Here is a 20,564-nt window from a genome sequence, read left to right as displayed (position 1 = left end):
ATCCCCTGGGAACTTGCTGAGAAAGCATATTCATTGCCACAAAAAACCTACTGAAACCTGGGCATAGACCAGAAATCGGTTCTAACAAGTTCTCCAGATCCTAATGCAAATTACTAAAGCAGACCTTCAGCATTCTGAAGGAATGCTACCATTATAATACCTTTTCTCCTCCTCAACAACCAGGTGTATGACTCACAATACATTTCTTCTGAACTGCTGTGGGATTTTTTTAAAAATATTTTTTATTCATTTGTCAGAGAGGGATCATGGCCTGGGCTGAAGGCAGATGTTTACTTGACTGAGCCACCCAGGTGTCCCTGAAGGTTGGTTTGTTTTTTTTTTATGATTTTATTTATTTGAGAGAACACAAGTGGGGAGAGGAGTAGATGGAGGGAGGAGGCAGCCTCCCCACTGAGCAAGGAGCCTGACATGGAGCTCAATCCCAAAACCCTGAGATCATGACCTGAATCAAAGGCCAGACACTTAATTGACTGAGTCATGCAGGTGCCTCTTTTCTGTAGTTTTTAAATTCTCTTAAAAACTTGAAATTCACTCTTAAAGTACCAGATTAAAATATCTTCTTTGTTTCCCAACACCTCATTAAACTTCACCAAATGAACTAAAATTACAATGCTTGCCAATACCATTACTACCCCCACCTCTGTCTTCTCTTAGATGTTACTTTTAAGTCGGAAATACCTCTCCCTCTTCAAGGTATTTTACTTTTTATCCCTCTATCCTTCCCTTTCCCTTTTGTTATTTAATATTCTATCCCTTTTGGCCCAAACCTATTTAAACAATGTCCACTATTCTCTTCACTCCAACATCTCCCTAGCGGTCTCTGTTCCATCCACAGGCCAAATGTCTCCATGGTCCTAGGGAGCCCCCACAGACTCTAGTTTTAATGTGGCAGTTACTTAAGAGAAGGGCCTGAGTCTGACCCTATTATAAAGTACAGTTTGCTAAAGGCACTGATGTAAAAAGTTTGTTTCATACAACAGAATTTCCCAGTTAAAAATTACTTTCTATAAGGAAACAGCTCTTAATTCAATCATACACACTAACATAGCATATTCTTTAATCCATTAAAGAAAAATCACTGGGTTCTAGCACTTATTTTAAAAAAAATTACTTTCTAATTAAAAATTATTTAAGCCTATTCAATCCAAGTCCCCAAAAGACCCTTTATTGGGCCATTAACTCAACTCTAAAATATTATCATTTTTTTCCAAAACATTTAATTTATATATGTCATGTCCCCAAGATTTTATTATACATTATGTATTAACCTCTGTGTTAACTGCTTATAAAAAAAAAAAAAAAAACCTCCTGTAAAGACTACGGACAATGCTAACATACGGCAATTGTCACAGTGCTATGCTCAAGTATATGAAAATCTTACACTGGTGACAAAGGAGACAAAATACATAGCCATCTCCCCTCACTAAAGAGTACAGAGTGAAACAGAAATAGAACAAGTTAAAGATAACTGCATGATGTGATGAAGTTTTAAGACAAATAAAACTAGATGTAGGTTCAAATTTGTTAAACTCAGCACCGACTGATAACTGGCATTAGAATTAGTTTGGGAAACTTCTAAAACATAGTTTCCTAGAATACATTTCCCAGTTTCAACTTCAGGATTGTTCATGGTAAGACTAGAATTAGTCTCAGGTTATTTCTAGTGTACAACAGATTTAAGAACTATTGGCCCAGAGACACACTCCATTTTAAAATTAATCAGAAGCACCATAGCACAAACCAATTAAAAAATATGCATGAGGGGCACCTGGGAGTTGAGCGACTGCCTTTGGCTCAGGTCATGATCCTGGAGTCCCGGGATGGAGTCCCACATTGGGCTCCCTGCTCAGCAGGGAGTCTGCTTCTCCCGCTGACCTCTCTTCTCTCATGCTCTCTCTCTCTCTCTCAAATAAATAAATAAAATCTTAAAAAAAAAAAAAAAATGCAGGAGGTGAAGGAAGATCCAGTTCAGTAGCCTTCCACCCAGCCACGGAAGTTGACGTGAACACTTTTCACCAGATTCCACAAATAAGGAGAACTCTCATTGTAGCAGTCGATCACGCTGTTCTACCATCTCATTTCCCTGGTCCACAAAGTAGGTTCTAACTGACAGCTAATTGACTTTTCAAACTATTAGGCTCCATGGAGCAATCACAGTGAGGCTGCATGCTGCTTTTACCAAATCCACAAAGCCCCAAACATTTGTAATCTTCATCTATCTATACATTACTGAAACTGAAGTACAAAGAAATAATTGTAGGAGATACAATGAGTTTGTTTCTGGTCTACATTGGGGAAAGTCATGATTAATACTGGTTCTGAACCACTATAGGATTGCAATCCACAATTTGAAAAACAGAGCCAGTTCAACATTTTACTTTGTAAGAAAACTCTAGTCTGTAGGTACAGCATTTCACCATCTCAATTAAATCTTTTGTGTGACCTTTCATTTACCAAATTCCCACCATGACATCTTAGCTCTTTACAATGAGACCCCAGACAACTTCCATTTCTAGGTTCTGCATTCTCTTACTGCAAGCTGGCTTCTACCAAAGGACCTAGAACAAGGCCACCAAACCTCTCATCTTACAAATCCCATTGCCAAAGAAAATAACCCACACTTTCTCTTGCAGAGTGCAAAAACTCCAAGACAATATAGATCAGGTAGATCACACATTACATATGCAACCAATTGGGAAGAAAAACAGATGGTTATGGTTAGATGACAGACAGATGTACACTAAAAAAGATAAAACTTCTCATAGACATTTCTCTTGGCTATAACGATTTAAATTAGGTTTCTTATAGATAGGAATCACAACAAGCAGCATTATTAATTGAACAATTCCTAAAGCTAGTGATTTTAGCTAAATACTTGTGTATTAGAACCTTCTAAGGCTATTAAAAGGCAAAATTATGTCAAAATTTGCAAATAGATTCGAAGTCTGATTTGAAAGCCAAGATGAGCAACTCCTTTTTCTGGTTATTACCTCTGACCAAGGCATAAGAATCCACTTAGACAAATAGCTTTCATAACCTACCTAAAAATAGGCTAGTTCATAAATTTTCTAAACTGTTCTTTCCTGCTGTGAGCAGCCCTTCATCTTGGACTATAAAACTTAGCAAACTCTGGCATGCTCTAATGTTAGTTTTATAAGTTACTAAAAAACCTCTATAAATTTAGCATCATTTCTCAAATTCGGATAGATTTCTCATTCTGAATGCTTCAACATTTAGGTCACAAATTGAAATACCAGCAGAAAAAAACTCATCTTTAGGCAGGCTGAACAGTTACCAGTTGGCAAGAAACTCAAAATTCAAACATTCAGAGCATCAGAACACTTCAAAGCTTTATGAACTTTGAACTTAGCACACTTTCCTAAATTTTAGTGGTTCCAACTACAGGAAAATCAGACTCTAACGTTTGAGCTGATTTAATCTAACTCAAAATTTTTGCATTTCCTGACATCAATACTAGATTTATAGTTTTATTATGGTAGCAAATAGCTGTTACAGTGAGATCTATAAACATATACAGAATTATTATATTTAAATTCATATAGAACAATATTTACATTTTTAAGTTACACTTTTGAAATCAGAAGATGAAGTACAGCTTAAGTTTACAACAAAGAAAAGAAAAATACACAAAACAAAAACAGACAAAGTTAACAGTAAAAATATAACTATCTGTTCTTGATACGTGGAAACTCTTTGTCAGAAAGCTACATCTTCTTAATCTGATTGTCCAAATCATTAAAATAAGGATGATTCAGTGCCATTTTGCCAGAAATTCGTTTGGCAGGATCATAGACTAACATTTTCTGGGTGGGGGGTGGGAGGGGGAGATAAAAAGAAAAAAAAAAAGGTTTTTATTTATTTAAGAAATGAACCATAAAAAAATTTCCATAAAGCCTTAATTTTTCTACCAATAAGCCATAGCTAATAATGTTAATAAAAAACTACTAAATGAACGTTTCCATCAGTTCAATACCAAATCACATAAATGCTTCATCCTCCATACTTCACCCTCTAGCTCTAAAATAACCTATTCCTTAAATTATGGATATCTCAATAACCTTTTTGCTACAAATTATGCTTTAAGACACAAGAATTCAGAGATAGCTTTAAAACCAGGACATAAATTTAAGAAAGATATCTAGTTAATTATATTTACTTTGAGAATTAAATGGCCATCTGAGTTATTTACAACATCCTTGAAATGGCGGCAATTAACTATAGTGGTTTCTAATATAGCTTCCAGCAAGTTCCAAACAAAAACAAAACCAGAGAACAATGTGTTATAAAGATAGTTAAAATGAGTCAGTAAATGAATTACAGTAAGACAACCTAGTATTAAAGTTTTAATTTACACATCACCAGGAAGACTGTATAATGTTTAATATTGATCTTAGATTTTATCTTAAACATTAATCTTAAAGAAAACCAAATCAATAAGCAGACTAGATATACTTTTAGTATCTAGTAACCCCTTGAGCTCTTATCAAGTATCAAGCACTATATTAAGTGGTTGGCACATCCGATGTTACTTAATCCTCACAACAAATGCTAAGTACTGGTCCCATTTTACAGTGAGGACACTGAGATTCAGAGGTTAAGTAACTTGCCCAAGTTCTTACAACTAAGGAATTTAAATCTGAAATCAAGACTGAGGATTTACAGCAGTGGTTCAACATTTTGGGTTGTCACAACTGAGAGGAATATGATCCTGTACCTATGGGGAAGAGGACTGGGATGATGTTAAATGTCTTGCAATGTACAGGACAGCCCCTAGTATCAAAAACATGATCCAGTCCAAGAGGTCGGTACCAGCTGGACTAAGGAACCATGATTTACAGTGTTTGATTTTTGTTTGATTGACTGAAGTGAAAGTCTTTGTGTTCAAGAATTATAGACGTTAAACAAGACAGACTGGGCCCAGGATACAGAAGACTTTCCTAAGTCAAATCAACAACACTGATATATAACATATCTCAATGATAGATAAAGGACTTTGGACTTCAAGTATTTGGAAATCTGAGCTGAATTTAGTGGAACAATGATTTATAAATTGTGAAAGGAGCCCAAAACCAATTAGAAGGTTTACAGGATCATAGAGCAATATATTCTTTTGTTCAGTAACCTTCCCAAACCTTTTCTTTTGCAATTACATTAGCTGAGATTCAAAAAAACTAGTTCTGTTTAAAAGCTTAATATTTAAATATTGTTCTAAAACAATTTTCTTAAAGCAGGCCTACCTAGGACAATTTATATTCTATCCTAATAGATTTTTTTATCTTGCTTTTAAAGAAAACAACTGTTAGTTGGGAATGGCAACATAGTAAAGGGGAAAGGTTTTTAAGAACTGTTATTCCTTCTCCTATCTTTCTGATGTACAAATGAGGCGCAAAGTGAGAAATTATAGTTCATGCAGTAAAAGGCTTTAATAACTAAAAATATCAAGCAATAAGGAAAACACTTATGTCTCAGATAAACTAAAAAGTAGTAAACACAGACACAAAAAGTTAGAAAGGTAGGCTACTATGAACCAGCTACTTAAAAACAATAAAGTTGTATTAACCCTGCCTTTTCCTTCACAAAGCATCTAGAGCTAAGACAGATTTTTTTAAAAAACCAAACAAACAACAACTAATGCTAAAACTTCCTCTCAAAACCACTCATGTTTCTTGGTATCTACAATAGAGCTAGTAATACAATAAATATAACAGGCATAATGGTTATGTGCTAGCTCAATATATGTTGGTTTTCTATCTCCCAGGTAAAGGAATTGAGTACATTCAGAATCAATGAGGTTGAAGTCAGTATAAAATGTCTCCTTACCGAGAGCAGATCCAAGCCATTTTCATCCAAGTTTTTAACATGGGATGCCAGACTTCCTGGTTTCCACTTGGGAAATGTATTCTTATAGTCTTGTAAAGATTCCACTTCTGGCCACACTTCATTATTGGGAGTACCCAAAGCTCTAAAAGGGTAGAGCAAAACAAAAAATTATTAGTTTAAGCATAACTATAATCTTAATATTACATACATGTTGCCTTCATTATTATTTCACTTGAAACTTTAAAGTTCTTAAAAAGATAAAAATACCTGAAAATTCTGAAGAGTTGATCGATTTCTGAATCCCCATGGAAAAGTGGTTTTTTGGTTGCTAATTCTGCAAATATGGTGCCTATACTCCAAATGTCAACCGGAGTCGAGTAGCGAGCTGACCCCAGCAATACTTCTGGAGATCTGTACCAGAGTGTTACCACCTATTACAAAGCAAATTTTTACACTGAATAAATGTAGTGCATATTTATGCATAAATATGCTTAAACACAAACATATTTCAGAGGCACTGCCCTTTAGAAGGTCCCATGAATGCCTCTGATAATATTGTTTGAAAGTCAATTAACAATACACAAAATAATAAATGTAAGATAAATATTTCATTTGTAAGTTCTAGTCATGAAGGAGTTAAGGAAAAAACAAACATCAGATAAAAGCATACAAGCTCTTTTCTTGCTTTTCAGATCATTAAAGTGCAAGAATCAAAATAGTCATGACAACAATCACTTTTTAGAAAAAGCCACTAGAAACAGATTTGGTCATGACACTGTATAATGCATGTACATATACTGCTTACATGCTAAGAACATGAGTAAGTAAATAACAGTTTATTAGTGGTCTAGAGGCTGATCTACTATTTTAGTATCTATAGATTATCATGATGGTAAAAATACCATCTCTAAGTTAATGAGATCAGCAGCATCTGTTAAAGCCAATGGGAACCAAATAATCTTTACTTTTTTATACAGCCATAGAAAAAATGATGAAAAGCCAGTACATCTGACCAAATGAACAATGCTGTTAAGTTCTCATTTGGAGATAGTCTTTGGGCTCAGAGATAGACAATGCCATAGAAAACCATCATCCAGAAGTCCTTTACTATAGAAGTCAACTGTCCCTTTTCCCGCTGGAAGTAACAAATGAAATGCCAAGTTATCTGTAGAACATGGACAAAACTTGATTATATTTAGTAGTTTCTAAATATATCTGAAACAGTAACCCATAAGTAACAGAACCTCTCTTTTTTTTTTTTTTTTTTTTTTTAAAGATTTTATTTATTTATTTGACAGAGAGAAATCACAAGTAGATGGAGAGGCAGGCAGAGAGAGAGAGGGAAGCAGGCTCTCTGAGCAGAGAGTCCGATGCGGGACTCGATCCCAGGACTCTGAGATCATGACCTGGGCCGAAGGCAGCGGCTTAACCCACTGAGCCACCCAGGCGCCCCAACAGAACCTCTCTTTTACAAATTTTATTGCGTACCAGAGAGGATCCAATCAGGAGACAGAAACCACTTGGTGATTTGCTTGGGGAAAGTTTACTAAGAAGGATTATTAAATAATTGAGGGTTAGGAAAAGAGAGTAACTAATAAGGAATAACTCTTAGAACTGTAGCAAGGAAAACCCCTTACTAAGTAGTCTCTCTCCTGCCCCTTCTACTGCCATCACACCTGTGGCAAAAAAAAATATTTAAAGGTCCCAGTTAGATTTTCACATAGCATGCAATGAAGAGTGAGTTTGGAACTGACAGGCATTAAATTCATGCTAGCAGGACGGAAGTCTTTCTTACTGGGTGTTTCTTGACTTTATGAACAAACACAGAAAACAAACCAGCAATCACATATATTCAAAAGCACCAAAACACACTAGTCTACATACCTCATGTGTGTATACTCTAATAGGTATTCCAAAAGCTCTGGCAAGGCCAAAATCAGCCAGTTTAATTGTTCCTTTGTCATCAATCAATAGATTTTGAGGTTTTAAGTCTCTGTGCAGAACTCTTCTGGAGTGGCAAAACACAATCCCTTGTAGGATTTGGTACAAATAACTCTGGAAGAAGGAAATAAGTCAGAAACTTAACAGTTCCATACAATGATTTTCTAACTAATCTTGATGAGTTTCTCTAAAATATAAGAAATTATAATGCAGGGAAATAATTTAACTGCCACAAAAACTTTCAGGCATTTGAGACTAACAAGCAACATTTGGGGGTGGGAAGCCCATTGATATACAGTATCATGTTGGTATACCTGAGACAAAGATATTTTCCTTATGGATACATCCATATCCATATGAACTCATTTAGTCTTCTGTTATATTTTTGTCTCCAATTCTGAAGTCCTAAGTTCTGTACAGTTTTTTATTTTATTTTAAAGATTTTACTTATTTATTTTAGAGAGAGAGAAAGTAAGAGACAGAGCACAAGTGGAGTGGGGAGGGGCAGGCGGAGAGGGAGAAGCAGACTCCCCACCGAGCAGGCAGCTGGACACAGGGCTCAATCCCAGAACCCTGAGATCATGACCTGAGCCACAGGCAGATGCTTAACCTACTGAGTCACCCAGCCGGCCCAGACAGTTTTTTAAACTTTTGTCTATAAACTTATAGTAACTTTCTATTTTGAATAAGGTTGGTCCATTTCTATGTTTTATTATTACATATTAATTTCTTCTTTGGAAACATTGGTTACAGATTCTAAAAGAAATGACAAATATGTTATTATGATTATATATTTAAATAAAGGCAATTATCATAACATGCAACTTAGTAGTTCAGAGAAAAATAATCATACAAGATAAGTGTTGCCAAGACAATGTAATTGTCATTTGAAGCAACATGGGTATTACAGAAATATAAGGTATACATAGTATTGACTTATAAAGTTCCAAATTATAAAATAATACATAAAATCAACTGTTAGAACAACAACAAAAAAGACTATGTATTAACTGAGGCATCTGACTGGCCCAGTCAGAACAGAGTGCGACTCTTGATCTTGATCTTGGGGTTTGAGCCCCACATTGGATGTACAGATTATTTAAATAATACTATTTTAAAAAAGAATTATGTATAGGCTTATAAATAGCCAAAAATGAAAAATTATTAGATGAGATACAAAATGATAATACACTTTTTTCACATAAGGGACTGAAAAATATTTACAAGATTGATAGAAGTAGGTGCTAAAAAAATAACCGTCACACACCATAATGAGTAAACTGCTGCAATTATTGTTTGGAAGGCAACTGGCATCATCAAGATTTTAAATGTAAATAAACATCTTCAACCCGCTGATTAAAATTATAAGAATTTACTCTAGGGCACCTAGGTGACTCTTGGTTGCACCTCAGCTCAAGATCTCAGGGTTGTGAGACTGAGCCCCATCTCTAGCTCTGCGTACAGCAGAGTCTGGTTGTCCCTTTCCCTCTGCTCTTCCCCACCACTCTCATGCACTCGCTGGTACTCTCTCTCTAAAATAAGTAAAATCTTAAAAAAAAAAAAAAAAGAATTTATTCTATAAGAATTTACTGGGGCATGGTTCATGAGAGCACAAATCACCGAGCTGGAAAACAACTTCAATGTCTATCAGTATGGAATTGGTTTAAATAATTAGATCAGGAGCGCCTGGGTGATTCGGTTAAGTGTCTGTCTCTGGCTCAGGGCTCAGGTTATGAACTCAGGATCCTGGGATTGAGCCATGCCTTGGGGTGCCTGCTCAGATAGGAGTCTGTTTCTCCTTCTCCCTCTGCCCCTATCCCCTGTTCGTGCTCACTCTCAAATAAATAAATTAAATATTTTAAAATAAATAAATAAATAAATAGATCAAGTAATAGACAGGCAAACCTATATGTGGAAGGTCTCGCAGAAAAAGGGTTTTACAACAGTGTGTTTATATACACAGAGCTGACATGCAAGTATCTCTAAGACTACTAAAAAACTATTTAATGGCTACTAACCCTGTGGACTGGTTCAGTACTGGTAGAGTTAAAGGAAAGACACATCTACTTTATATAGACTTCAATGCTTTTTAAAAAATTATCCATTTATAATTTAACTGAAATATAATATCAATAATAAATTTAACATTCAAAACCAGAATAAAATAAAACCACTTCCTGTCATTATCCTACCAAGCTTTTGTTACATTGTTTTACACATATCTGACTGCCAAATAAAGACCAAAATATCCTAGTTTCCAACAATGGAATACATACTTAATGGTTTTATGTTATCCCAGGCACTACTTTTCACTTTATAACTAGAAGCACTATCTAATAATAAAAGGGGTAACGTTTACCTATAGACTATGGGAGAAAAATAAAATATTCTTTTCCTCCTCATTCTACTAACATTTTTTCTAAGCATATTCCCCAAAATACAGAACTTCTATGCAGTAGACCCTTAACACTTGGTGGATACATACTAATACAATTAAGTAAGATAAGTACTAATGCATTTAGTAAGTGGATAAATACTAACAAAATTAAATAAGCTTCTTACCTTAACAAGTGAAGAATCCATGAACTGACCAGGAGGGATGGAATCTAAGTATTTCTTAAGATCCATGGAAAGGAATTCAAAAATGAGATATAACCTGGAATCCTGCATAAGCACATCTTGAAGACTAGAGAATAAAATACTCATGTGAAAAAAAATCTACCACTTTTGACCTCTCATAAAATAAAACTTCCATAAATTTAAAAATGGCAATCATAAAAAGTGAGACTATAAGAAATTTTCTGTAACAAAACATACATACTGTTTTGGGAAAGAAAAGATGGTAGCTTCCCTAGTAGTGAAAACCTCAGTAATAAAATAGAATTTAAGAAAGGAAATTCAGGGCAGCAAATGAAAATTAAGTCGTATTATGCTGAAGGTGCTAACAAACAACTTATATTTCAAAAGAACATTAAAAAAAAAAAGACATTTAGAACATTTCTATGTTGACTACTTGTTGCACAGAGTTTGTCTTTTCAGTGGAGTAAATTATAGGAATAAATATTAAAATTTACTAGGAACCCTTAACAGTAGCTATCTCCAGCCCCAGAAAAATGCAATTAAATCCTAACTTGGACTATTGGGAAACAAACGCCTCAAACACCAGTCCAAATACTTAGAGAAAGAAAATTTTTTTTTCTTTTTCATCTGACCTAGTCACCCAATTGTGATTAAGGGGTCTTCAAGGACCAGATCTCAGATTGGTGTAGGGGATAAAGGTCTGTGAAAAAGGATTTCCTTTTCTCCCTTGGCCAGTTTACCTTGATTTTCCAGCCCCCAATTCTAATCTCTTATTACCAAGCTCCTCTAACTCTGTTCCTGCTTTAAATCTATTCTTCCTATGCCTGGCACTCCAACTTCACAAAAATAATAGAGTTCTATTCCGCTCAGCAAAGTTATTAAGACGAGATATTAAGCAAATGTAAAAATTTCCACATTGAAATTCACATTTGAAACAGTATGCGGAAAATGGTTTAAATTCAGATATACCATACCTGACTATATTTGGATGACGAAGTTCTTTTAATAGAGAAATTTCCCGAATTGCAGTACTAGGAACCCCTTCCTCTTCACTTTCTAGTCTGATTTTCTTCATGGCTACTACTTGACCTGTAGTTTTGTGTCTACCCTTATACACAACTCCATAGGTACCTGAAATAGACAAAGTAAATGTCTACTATAGGACACCCTCCACAAACTAAGATTTGAAAAAAGGACTAAATCCCATGAAGTGTCACATGATAGAAATGTCTACTGTGACCAGATAGGAAGTGTCTTACTCAAAATTATACCCTCATCACTTCCAAAAAGAAATTGAGGGTAACTACAAACTATGATGTCTTTAGAAATAAAATTCATGTAGTTGTCACAATTTTCCCATACATTTAAATTACCAGTAATTTCCCAGCACATTTTAGAGAAGAAAATGATGGATCCTTTGCCAATTGGAATTTATCTTCTTTCAGATATCCAACCCAACAATAAAGCAGGCATAAAATATAGGGTGAAGATAATTTGGGCTGAAGAATTATTAAAAGGAGCCATTGTGACACTTTCAGAAAACTGTACAGAGTGCTTTATGCACTTCAAATAGTCAATCCTCATCTAAAAAAACATGGGGCTAAAATATTTAACTATCTGGTAAATCTATTAAAGTTCAAAATATCTACTATATAGTATAAAAGTCTCACAACCATTTGGAAGTTAAGAACATGGATTCTGATATATAAGCTTCAGATAATGAGCAACAATGTCAACAGAAGGGATCGAGGGCAGGAGGGTGGATACAGAGAACAGAAGCAGCAATATTAAGGGAGATGAACTAGTTAGTTTAAAAAGTTCATGTACAGGGACGCCTGGGTGGCTCAGTTGGTTAAGCAGCTGCCTTCGGCTCGGGTCATGATCCCAGCGTCCTGGGATCGAGTCCCACATTGGGCTTCTTGCTCCGCGGGGAGCCTGCTTCTCCCTCTGCCTCTGCCTGCCATTCTGTCTGCCTGTGCTCGCTCTCTCTCCCTCTCTCTCTCTGATAAATAAATAAAATCTTAAAAAAAAAAAAAAAAGTTCATGTACAGGGCGCCTGGGTGGCTTAGTTCGTTAAGGTCTGCCTGAGTGAGACTCAGGTCATGATCCCAGGACCCTGGGAGCAAGGCCCCCACAGGGCTCCTTGATCAGCATGGAGCCTGCTTTTCCTTCTGCCTGCCACTCCCCTTGCTTGTATCTTACTCGTGCCCCCCATATCTAGACAAATAAATAAATAAATAAATCTTAAATTTTGAAAAAAATTCATAAACAGGACATACTTAATCCCCAGATAAGTGCTTTTTTAACAGTGGTTGGAAGGGTGCCTGGCTGGCTCAGTAGGCAGAGCATGACCTTGATCTCAGGGTCGTGAGGTTAATTAAGCCCCATGTTGGGTGTGGAGACTACTTAAAAAATAAATAAAATCTTAAATAAACAAATACATAAAATTTTTAAATTCAGGTTGGAAAATACAGAAAGATCTTGAACCTCTTGACTCTACATAAAATTTTGAAAAACCTACTATTTTTCTGTAACAATGGTTTAACTTTAGAAGTGATTAGAGGGCGCCTGGGTGGCTCAGTGGGGTAAGCCACTACCTTCGGCTCAGGTCATGATCTCAGGGTCCTGGGGTCGAGTCCCGCATCGGGCTCTCTGCTCAACAGGGGGCCTGCTTCCCTTCCTCTCTCTCTGCCTGCTTGTGATCTCTCTCTGTCAAATAAATAAATAAAATCTAAAAAAAAAAAAAAGAAGTGATTAGAATGCATTTTTCTTTCTTTCTTTCTTTTTTTTTTTTTTTAAAGATTTTATTTATTTATTTGACAGAGAGAGAGATCACAAGCAGGCAGAGAGGCAGGCAGAGAGAGAGGAGGAAGCAGGCTCCCTGCTGAGCAGAGAGCCCCATGCGGAACTCGATCCCAGGACCCTGAGATCATGACCTGAGCCGAAGGCAATGGCTTAACCCAATGAGCCACCCAGGTGCCCTAGAGTGCATTTTTCTAAGGAGAACTATTCTAAAGCTTTTATCAGTTTCTCCGAAGGTAGCAGTATTTCAAAAAAGGCTAAGAACTACTATCAAATTATCTCCTTGCTTAATTAGAATATTAAGGATGGTTTGGTGATGCTAAATAAACTTTGTTCTAAGTTTGTTTTAAACAGAGAAATTCTATACAATTGTGTCTTCCTAAATATTGGTATCATTTTAAAGACGTAATTGACCTAAGAGCCATTTTACATTATTTTGATTAAATTTGGGTTAGGGGCACCTGGGTGGCTTAGTGGGTTGAGCCTCTGCCTTCAGCTCAGGTCATGATCTCAGGGTCCTGGGATCGAGGCCTGCATCGGGCTCTCTGCTCAGCAGGAAGCCTTCTTCTGCCTCTCTCTCTGCCTACTTCTGATCTCTCTCTGTCAAATAAATAAGATCTTTAAAAAAAAAAGAAAGAAAGAAATTTGGGGTTAAATATGACTTTTGGATATCCAAAGTTATTCCAGATTTTTAAAAACCCTGATTTTATTAATCTTCACAACCATCCTTAAAAATAACATCTGTTCAATAAAAATCTGTCCATTTTTCAGATGTAAATTTTTTTTAAAGATTTTATTTATTTATTTGACAGAGAGAGAGATCACAAATAGGCAGAGAGGCAGGCAGAGAGAAAGGGGGAAGCAGGCTCCCCGCCGAGCAGAGAGCCTGAGGTGGGGCTTGATTTCAGGACTCTGAGATCATGACCTGAGCTGAAGGCAGAGGCTTAACCTACTGAGCCACCCAGGAGCCCCCAGATGTAAATTATACTTGCATCAAAAAACACAAAAGTAGGGGCGCCTGGGTGGCTCAGTGGGTTAAAGCCTCTGCCTTCAGCTCAGGTCATGATCCCAGGGTCCTGAAATTAAGCCCCACATCAGGCTCTCTGCTCAGCAGGAAGCCTGCTTCTACCTCTCTCTCTCTACCCGCCTCTCTGCCTACTTGTGATCTCTGTCAAATAAATAAATAAAGACTTAAAAAAAAAACAAACACAAAAGTAGGTAAGTTAGTAGCCCAATTACCAGGCACACTGTTAAAGCAAACTCAAGATTCATCAATTGCATAATGTAGTCTAATCAGTTAACTAATTTTTTCCCCTACTATTCCTCTCTCTCCTTCAAGTGTACAATCTCATCTGGGCCTAAAATTTACTCATAACAATAAACTAACTTATATCTAACACTTAGTATTTATTCAATTTTAGACATCACAAGTGCTGTCTCTTTCCTGACTCTTTGAACCATTATCACTCATAACTACTAGGATAGAGCTCTAGTTAAAGCATAATGATTCTACTGGTTAAGCACTAAAAATTATTTATGAAATGCACAGTATATACTTTGAAATAAACTACACATTATTATCCTTAAAGATTTTATTTATTTATTTGACAGAGAGAAAGCATAAGCAGGGAGAGCAGCAGGCAGAGGGAGAGGGAGAAGCAGGCTCCCCACTGAGCAGGGAGCCTGATGCGGGACTCTATGCCAGGACCCTGGGATCATGACCTGAGCCAAAGGTAGATGTTTAACCAACTGAGCGACCCAACTGTCTTGAACTACACTTTATTAAGTTTAAAAAATAATAATGTTAGTTATGGTCAGGTTCTGGAGACTCTGAATGTTAAGCACAAAAACTTACATCAAATGTTTATTGAGTGAATAAAGGCCAAGTTAGGTCCTCCATTACAGATATAGGTACTCTCTATGATCAAAAAAGACTTTTCCTTATTACAGGATGTAACACTCAGATATTTGTAATTTAGAAGAAACCAGAGAACACCTTTGTAATAACTGAAACAAGAAAAGTCTAGATGTATTTAAGAAATGAATCAGGTTGTGGGGCGCCTGGGTGGCTCAGTGGGTTAAAGCCTCTGCCTTTGGCTCAGGTCATGATCCCAGAGTCCTGGGATCCAGCCCCACATCCTCTCTGCTCAGCAGGGAGCCTGCTTCCTCCTCTCTCTCTGCCTGCCTCTCTGCCTACTTGTGATCTCTGTCAAGTAAATAAATAAAATCTTTAAAAAAAGAAAGAAAGAAATGAATGAGGTTGTCAAAAAACTCAATTATCAAGGTGGCAAAGTCAGGAGGACTATTCTTAATTAGAAAAAGATTAAGGAGATATTAGTCACCAAATGCAATGCATGACATTGGCTAGTTCTCAAGAAGATACATGCAGAAGTATTTAGAAGTAAAGCACATCTCTACAACTTATTTTACATGGGTCAAAAGAAAAACAAAATGCTAAACACACACACAGAGATAATAAAGCAAATGTGACATAATTAACATCTTGGTAAAAGGTATTATAGGTTCATTAAATTTATATTTCAACTTCCCTGTTTGGAAATAATCCAAATAAAGTTGAGGGAAAGAAATTTAACTTTTCAAATTAGTACTTTAATGCTAGAATTTGACCAGGTATGTGGCAAACCAAAAGAAAATGCTGTGTGAAAGGCCTTAATTATTCATATAATTTATTTTTTCAAAAAAAATGTCCACCACAAAATTCAAATCAGCCAGGCACTGGAGTAGTCAAGACAATATAAGCCAGAAAAAGAAACAGAGGAAAACAGATAATGTTACCATCAAACATTTGAATATCTCCAGTGTACTAGACACTACTGCCAAGCCCTGTTCAAACACTTATGAACAAGACAAAATCCCAAACTTCAGAAAGCTTACATACAGTGTAGTAAAGAAAAAGGATATTAAGGATAACAAAAAGGGAACTACAAAATGCACTTGGACTAGAACAATGAGATGAAAGTGAAGGCAGCAGAGTGGTTAACAAGGTGACAGAGCACCCATTGCCAAAAGCCCAAGGATCAACAAATAGGGAGTGTGAAAGGAAATCGTGTAGTAGAATAGGAGTCTTTTAACTCCAGGAAATAAGACCACATTTGAAATTATACTTTTTATTGACTGATTTTAAATAGAATACTTTTCTCAAGAGGTAAATCTGTAGTCTCCTGCATGTTTGGAGTTCCAGAGTTTTAAAGAAAAACACAGAGGGCGCCTGGGTGGCTCAGTTGGCTAAGCGACTGCCTTTGGCTCAGGTCATGATCCTGGAGTCCCAGAATCAAGTTCCAGCATCAGGCTCCCAGCTCCACGGGGAGTCTGCTTCTTCTCCCTCTGACCTTCTCCCCTCTCATGCTCTCTCTTACTCTCTCTCTCAAATGGATAAATAAAATCTTAAAAAAAAAAAAAAAAAAAAAAAAGAGTCACTATAGTAGAATGATTAAAATAAATGTTAAAAAAAAAGAAAGAGAAACACATTTACACTGTAAGAATAACTTTTTATTCCAAACTAAAAATCAGCACTCATTTAATTCTCTGGGGATTAAGAAAAACTCAAAGCAGAAGACAGCAGATTTGTTAATCAAACTTATTTTCAACTCAGAAACAAAATTAGCTTAGTTGAGCGGATTTAATAGAGTATTTTTTGGAAAAAAAAAATTATATATTTGTAATAGATCCCCTAAACCAACCATCACCTAAACTTATCATTACTATCTTACTATCTTACTAAATTCTTTCCAGTACTCCACCCCTGGACTTTTAGTAGTATTCCTTATACAAGCATGGTTTTGGAACACACTAAAAATATACTAGTCAGAACTGTCAGAACCTACATAAATTGGACTCTAATAGCAAATTACTTTGTACCAGTTGTACATTTGTTCCTAGAGTGTACAATATAAATACCAACTCTTATATAGAAACTTGGATATTCTGTTGGGAGAAAAAGGCAAAGGGATATTTTTACTCTTCCACTTATGCCCTATAAACATTTAAAAATTTTAAGTACTACAGAAAGGAAATGAACAAGAGTTACTGGTTTTAGATTTGCTTAAACATGTACACATGACAGGTCATTTAAATCTAGGGAAACTTAAAATAATTTATTTAAATTGGTTTAATAGTCTCTTGTACTAGTTCACAAAGTTTAAGTAAAAATACTGCTCTTAAAAATAATTGTATGAAACTAAAAATACACCATTTTTTTTTAAAGATTTTATTTATTTATGTGAGAGAGAGAATGAGAGAGAGAGAGCAAGCATGAGAAGGGAGAAGTTCAGAGGGAGAAGCAGAGACCTTGCTAAGCAAGGAGCCTGATGCAGGACTCGATCCCAGGACCCCAGGATCATGACCTGAGCCGAAGACAGTGGCTTAACCAACTGAGCCAACCAGGGACCCTAAAAGTACACTATTAAACTTAACATAATTCTACTGCCCTAACCTCTCCCCACCAACACACATACAAGATATCAATAGTCTTCTCAAAATACAAATACTGTTAAATTTTTAGTATTTTTAAAAATGTAAGATTACTAGGGGGATGGAGAGGGTTGGCAGTGAATCATATCAGAATAATTTCAATTTTCTAAAAATGTGAGCATTTTTGTTACCATATAAAGAACAAGTAATTAATGCGTATTAGCACAGGATACCTTAAAGATTGGATTTTAATAAATATTTACATGTTTTCATGTCCCAGACTTATAGCATTACTAAATTATTTTTTAAAAGCTTTTTTTAACTACAAAAACCACTCACCTTCTCCAATTTTCTCTATTTTGGTATAATCTTCCATAGTTAATCAGCAGATTTGGTAGATCCTAAAATGAGAGGAAAAGCTGATTTGATCTCATGCCACTAACTCAAAAGGTAGTTTTGAGTTTTTAAGGAGATACAATACATAAAGCATTTTCCAGTGTCTAGTGCAGTATTAATTTTCCCTAAGTATTAGTTGTGTTAAAACAACATTTACAAAGGAAAGAACTTCTGCAATAAGATTTTTCTACCTTTCTTAGCTCTTAAAACACTACATTTTGTATATCTTAGCCAGTGTAACATTTAGCTTCTTCCAATCAAATTAACTCTCAAATTCAGCTATCAATTCATCTATCCTTCCCAAACAAAACCCAGAAGTATGTTTTATGTAACACTTCTAAGGAGCACCAATTATTTCTATAAATAATGTTATTGGACTAAATTTGTACTTTATGATTTCTTTTTGAAAATTCAAAATGAAAAAATCTTAAAGACACAAATGGAAAGCTAATGTAGACACACTGCTCAACCATTAGCAAGATTGCTCAAATGTCAGCTGAAAGGCTGACAATAAGACATTTCAAGACTTCCTCAGCTGAGAACTGTGCCAATGAAACCTATCTTCAGAAGCCCAAAGCATAATTACCTTGATTTTCTGACACATGCATCACTGATAAGATCATATATAAAGGTCACTCTGAGTAACTGACACTTAGTTCATTCAGCTTCACAATCATTCCAGAAGTAGAGACAAATCTTTTTAATGAACAAAATTGCACTACACTGGCTATATATACATGCCAATCTTAAATATTTTAATTTTACAAAATGGCAACAACTAGAATAATCGATGTAATATCGATTTTTTCCTACAATATCCAGATTTAATGTCTAAAGATGAATAAAATTGTTAAGTTCTACAATATCCAGATTTTTACAATATCCATACTATTTACAATATCCAGATTCTACAATATCTATTTAATATGCCCAAAGAATAAAATTGTTGAGCTCTACAATATCCAGATTCTTACACTATCCAGATTATTTACAATACTCAGATTCTACAATATCTAGATTTAATATGACTCACTTAATATGTTGAGCTCATTTTTAACAATAACTTAATTTCCAAGCTGGGTTTTATTACCCTCTCTCCATTTTCCTGTTCTAAAAATTCAAAATAAAGGATGCAGCTTTAAAATGTCTTTTGAGTGTCTTCTGGGGCTCTGTACTACTAGCAGCAGGATGTAAAACACCAATAGCTTCATCTCCTAACCAGAGACCTCCAGGTCTTTAAAGGAAGCAATTGTGCACCTTGGTAACCCTAGTACTAAACAAAAATTAAGGGGTACTCCAAGACACGTATCTCTCGGCACTTCTTAGCTTTCTACCTTGGGCCAATTGCACAGTGTGTAACAGTTACCAAACGCAAAGTAAAAACAAACAAATCCAGATTCCCTCTGGTTTTATCCTTGGCCAAGTGTTCTTAAAACCTCCGGGAGCACAATAGATTTGGGCACGGAGGGAAGCCCGAGAAAGCCCAAAAGTTGGTTCATCCGATCGGTGTTTCGGGACGACCTGGCTTTGGGAACTGGAGCGGGTACCTGGCCCAGGTGCGCTCTGGCTTTCCGCCGCCACGGAGGCTAGAGCAGGGCGCACGCGGGACAGGCCCGAGCCTCAGGGCCTAGGACCGAGCCTGGCAATCCGCGTCGTCGAACCAATGCAAGGGTTTTCCTCAGCCAGGCCGGCGGCCTTTTCGCAACATCTGCCGACCGCGACCCCAGACTGCAACTCCGAGGCCAGGGCAGCCCCTACCCTCCCCACAGTACGCCCGCCGGATCTGGGCTCCCGCGAGCCTTCCTGGAAAGGCGGGCTCCGGCGTCGCTCACACGCCCAGGCCCCGGGGCCCGAGTGAAGGCGCGGCCTAGCCTCCAGAGGCCCGGCCTGGTCCCGCGCAGACCCGGCCTGGCCCCGCGTAGACCCCTGCTGCCCAGCCCGGCCTCCTAACATCACCCGGTTCCTCAATACTCCTTCTCCGGGGCCTCCGAGCCGGCCCCGCCGAGCAGACGCCCCGTAGGCATGACCCTGACCTCAGCAACTCTACCCGGCTTATTATCCCGCGACGAAAGCGGCGGCGGCTACCACGGCGGCGTCGCTCTGGCCTTAACTTCCTAGAGCCAGCTTTGAAGCTAAGTGCGAGCTGTTTCAAACTCACCGCGCTAAAGGGCCCGGGACCCACCAATCAGATAGTCCGTAGACTTTCAAAGGAGCCAATCGGAGCCCAGCGACGCTTGGGGCTGGGCTTCCCGGGTAGCTAAAGCGCGAAAGAAAGTGGAAACGGCGGCTAGAGAAAAAGCAGGAGGGCGGGCGCCAACTGAGTCTGAGCGCAGGCGCTTTCTTTCATCGCAGGATAACGTCGTCCTACTGTTTCTGCTCGTCGGAAATCTACTGTTCCCTCTAGGTCGGGATGTCCACCCCGCCCCCGGCCAGTATTGGCACAATTAAAACCTATTGCGCTCAATATCTCATCACAACAGTGATTCTACATTGACATTCAAATTCCATTACTTTCACTTCTAATACTTAAAACTACTGTATATTTATGTTTT

General features: G+C 37.0%; 1 protein-coding gene across 2 annotated transcripts; it reads right to left on the bottom strand.

The window, feature by feature from the left end:
* Window positions 1-3,495: 3,495 nt before the first annotated feature.
* On the bottom strand, window positions 3,496-20,176 carry CDK1 (cyclin dependent kinase 1). 2 transcript variants are annotated; one of them, XM_082719505.1, is made up of 8 exons: window positions 20,046-20,176; window positions 17,956-18,017; window positions 11,358-11,514; window positions 10,366-10,489; window positions 7,747-7,917; window positions 6,130-6,293; window positions 5,863-6,004; window positions 3,496-3,845 (listed from the first exon to the last, which is right to left on the bottom strand). In XM_082719505.1, exons 2-8 carry the CDS (start codon window positions 17,990-17,992, stop codon window positions 3,747-3,749), a joined length of 894 nt encoding a protein of 297 aa, XP_082575631.1. In that variant the 5' UTR covers window positions 17,993-18,017; window positions 20,046-20,176; the 3' UTR covers window positions 3,496-3,746. The 2 variants fall into 2 exon arrangements, with proteins under 2 accessions (XP_082575631.1, XP_082575632.1); XM_082719506.1 differs by having other exon boundaries at window positions 20,060-20,155.
* Between the last annotated feature and the right edge of the window lie 388 nt (window positions 20,177-20,564).

This window comes from Mustela nivalis, assembly GCF_964662115.1.
Source record: "Mustela nivalis genome assembly, chromosome: 2".
Lineage (NCBI taxonomy): Eukaryota > Metazoa > Chordata > Mammalia > Carnivora > Mustelidae > Mustela > Mustela nivalis.
Note: the sequence above shows the minus strand (reverse complement) of the source record. Positions and strands in the feature narration are given on the sequence as shown.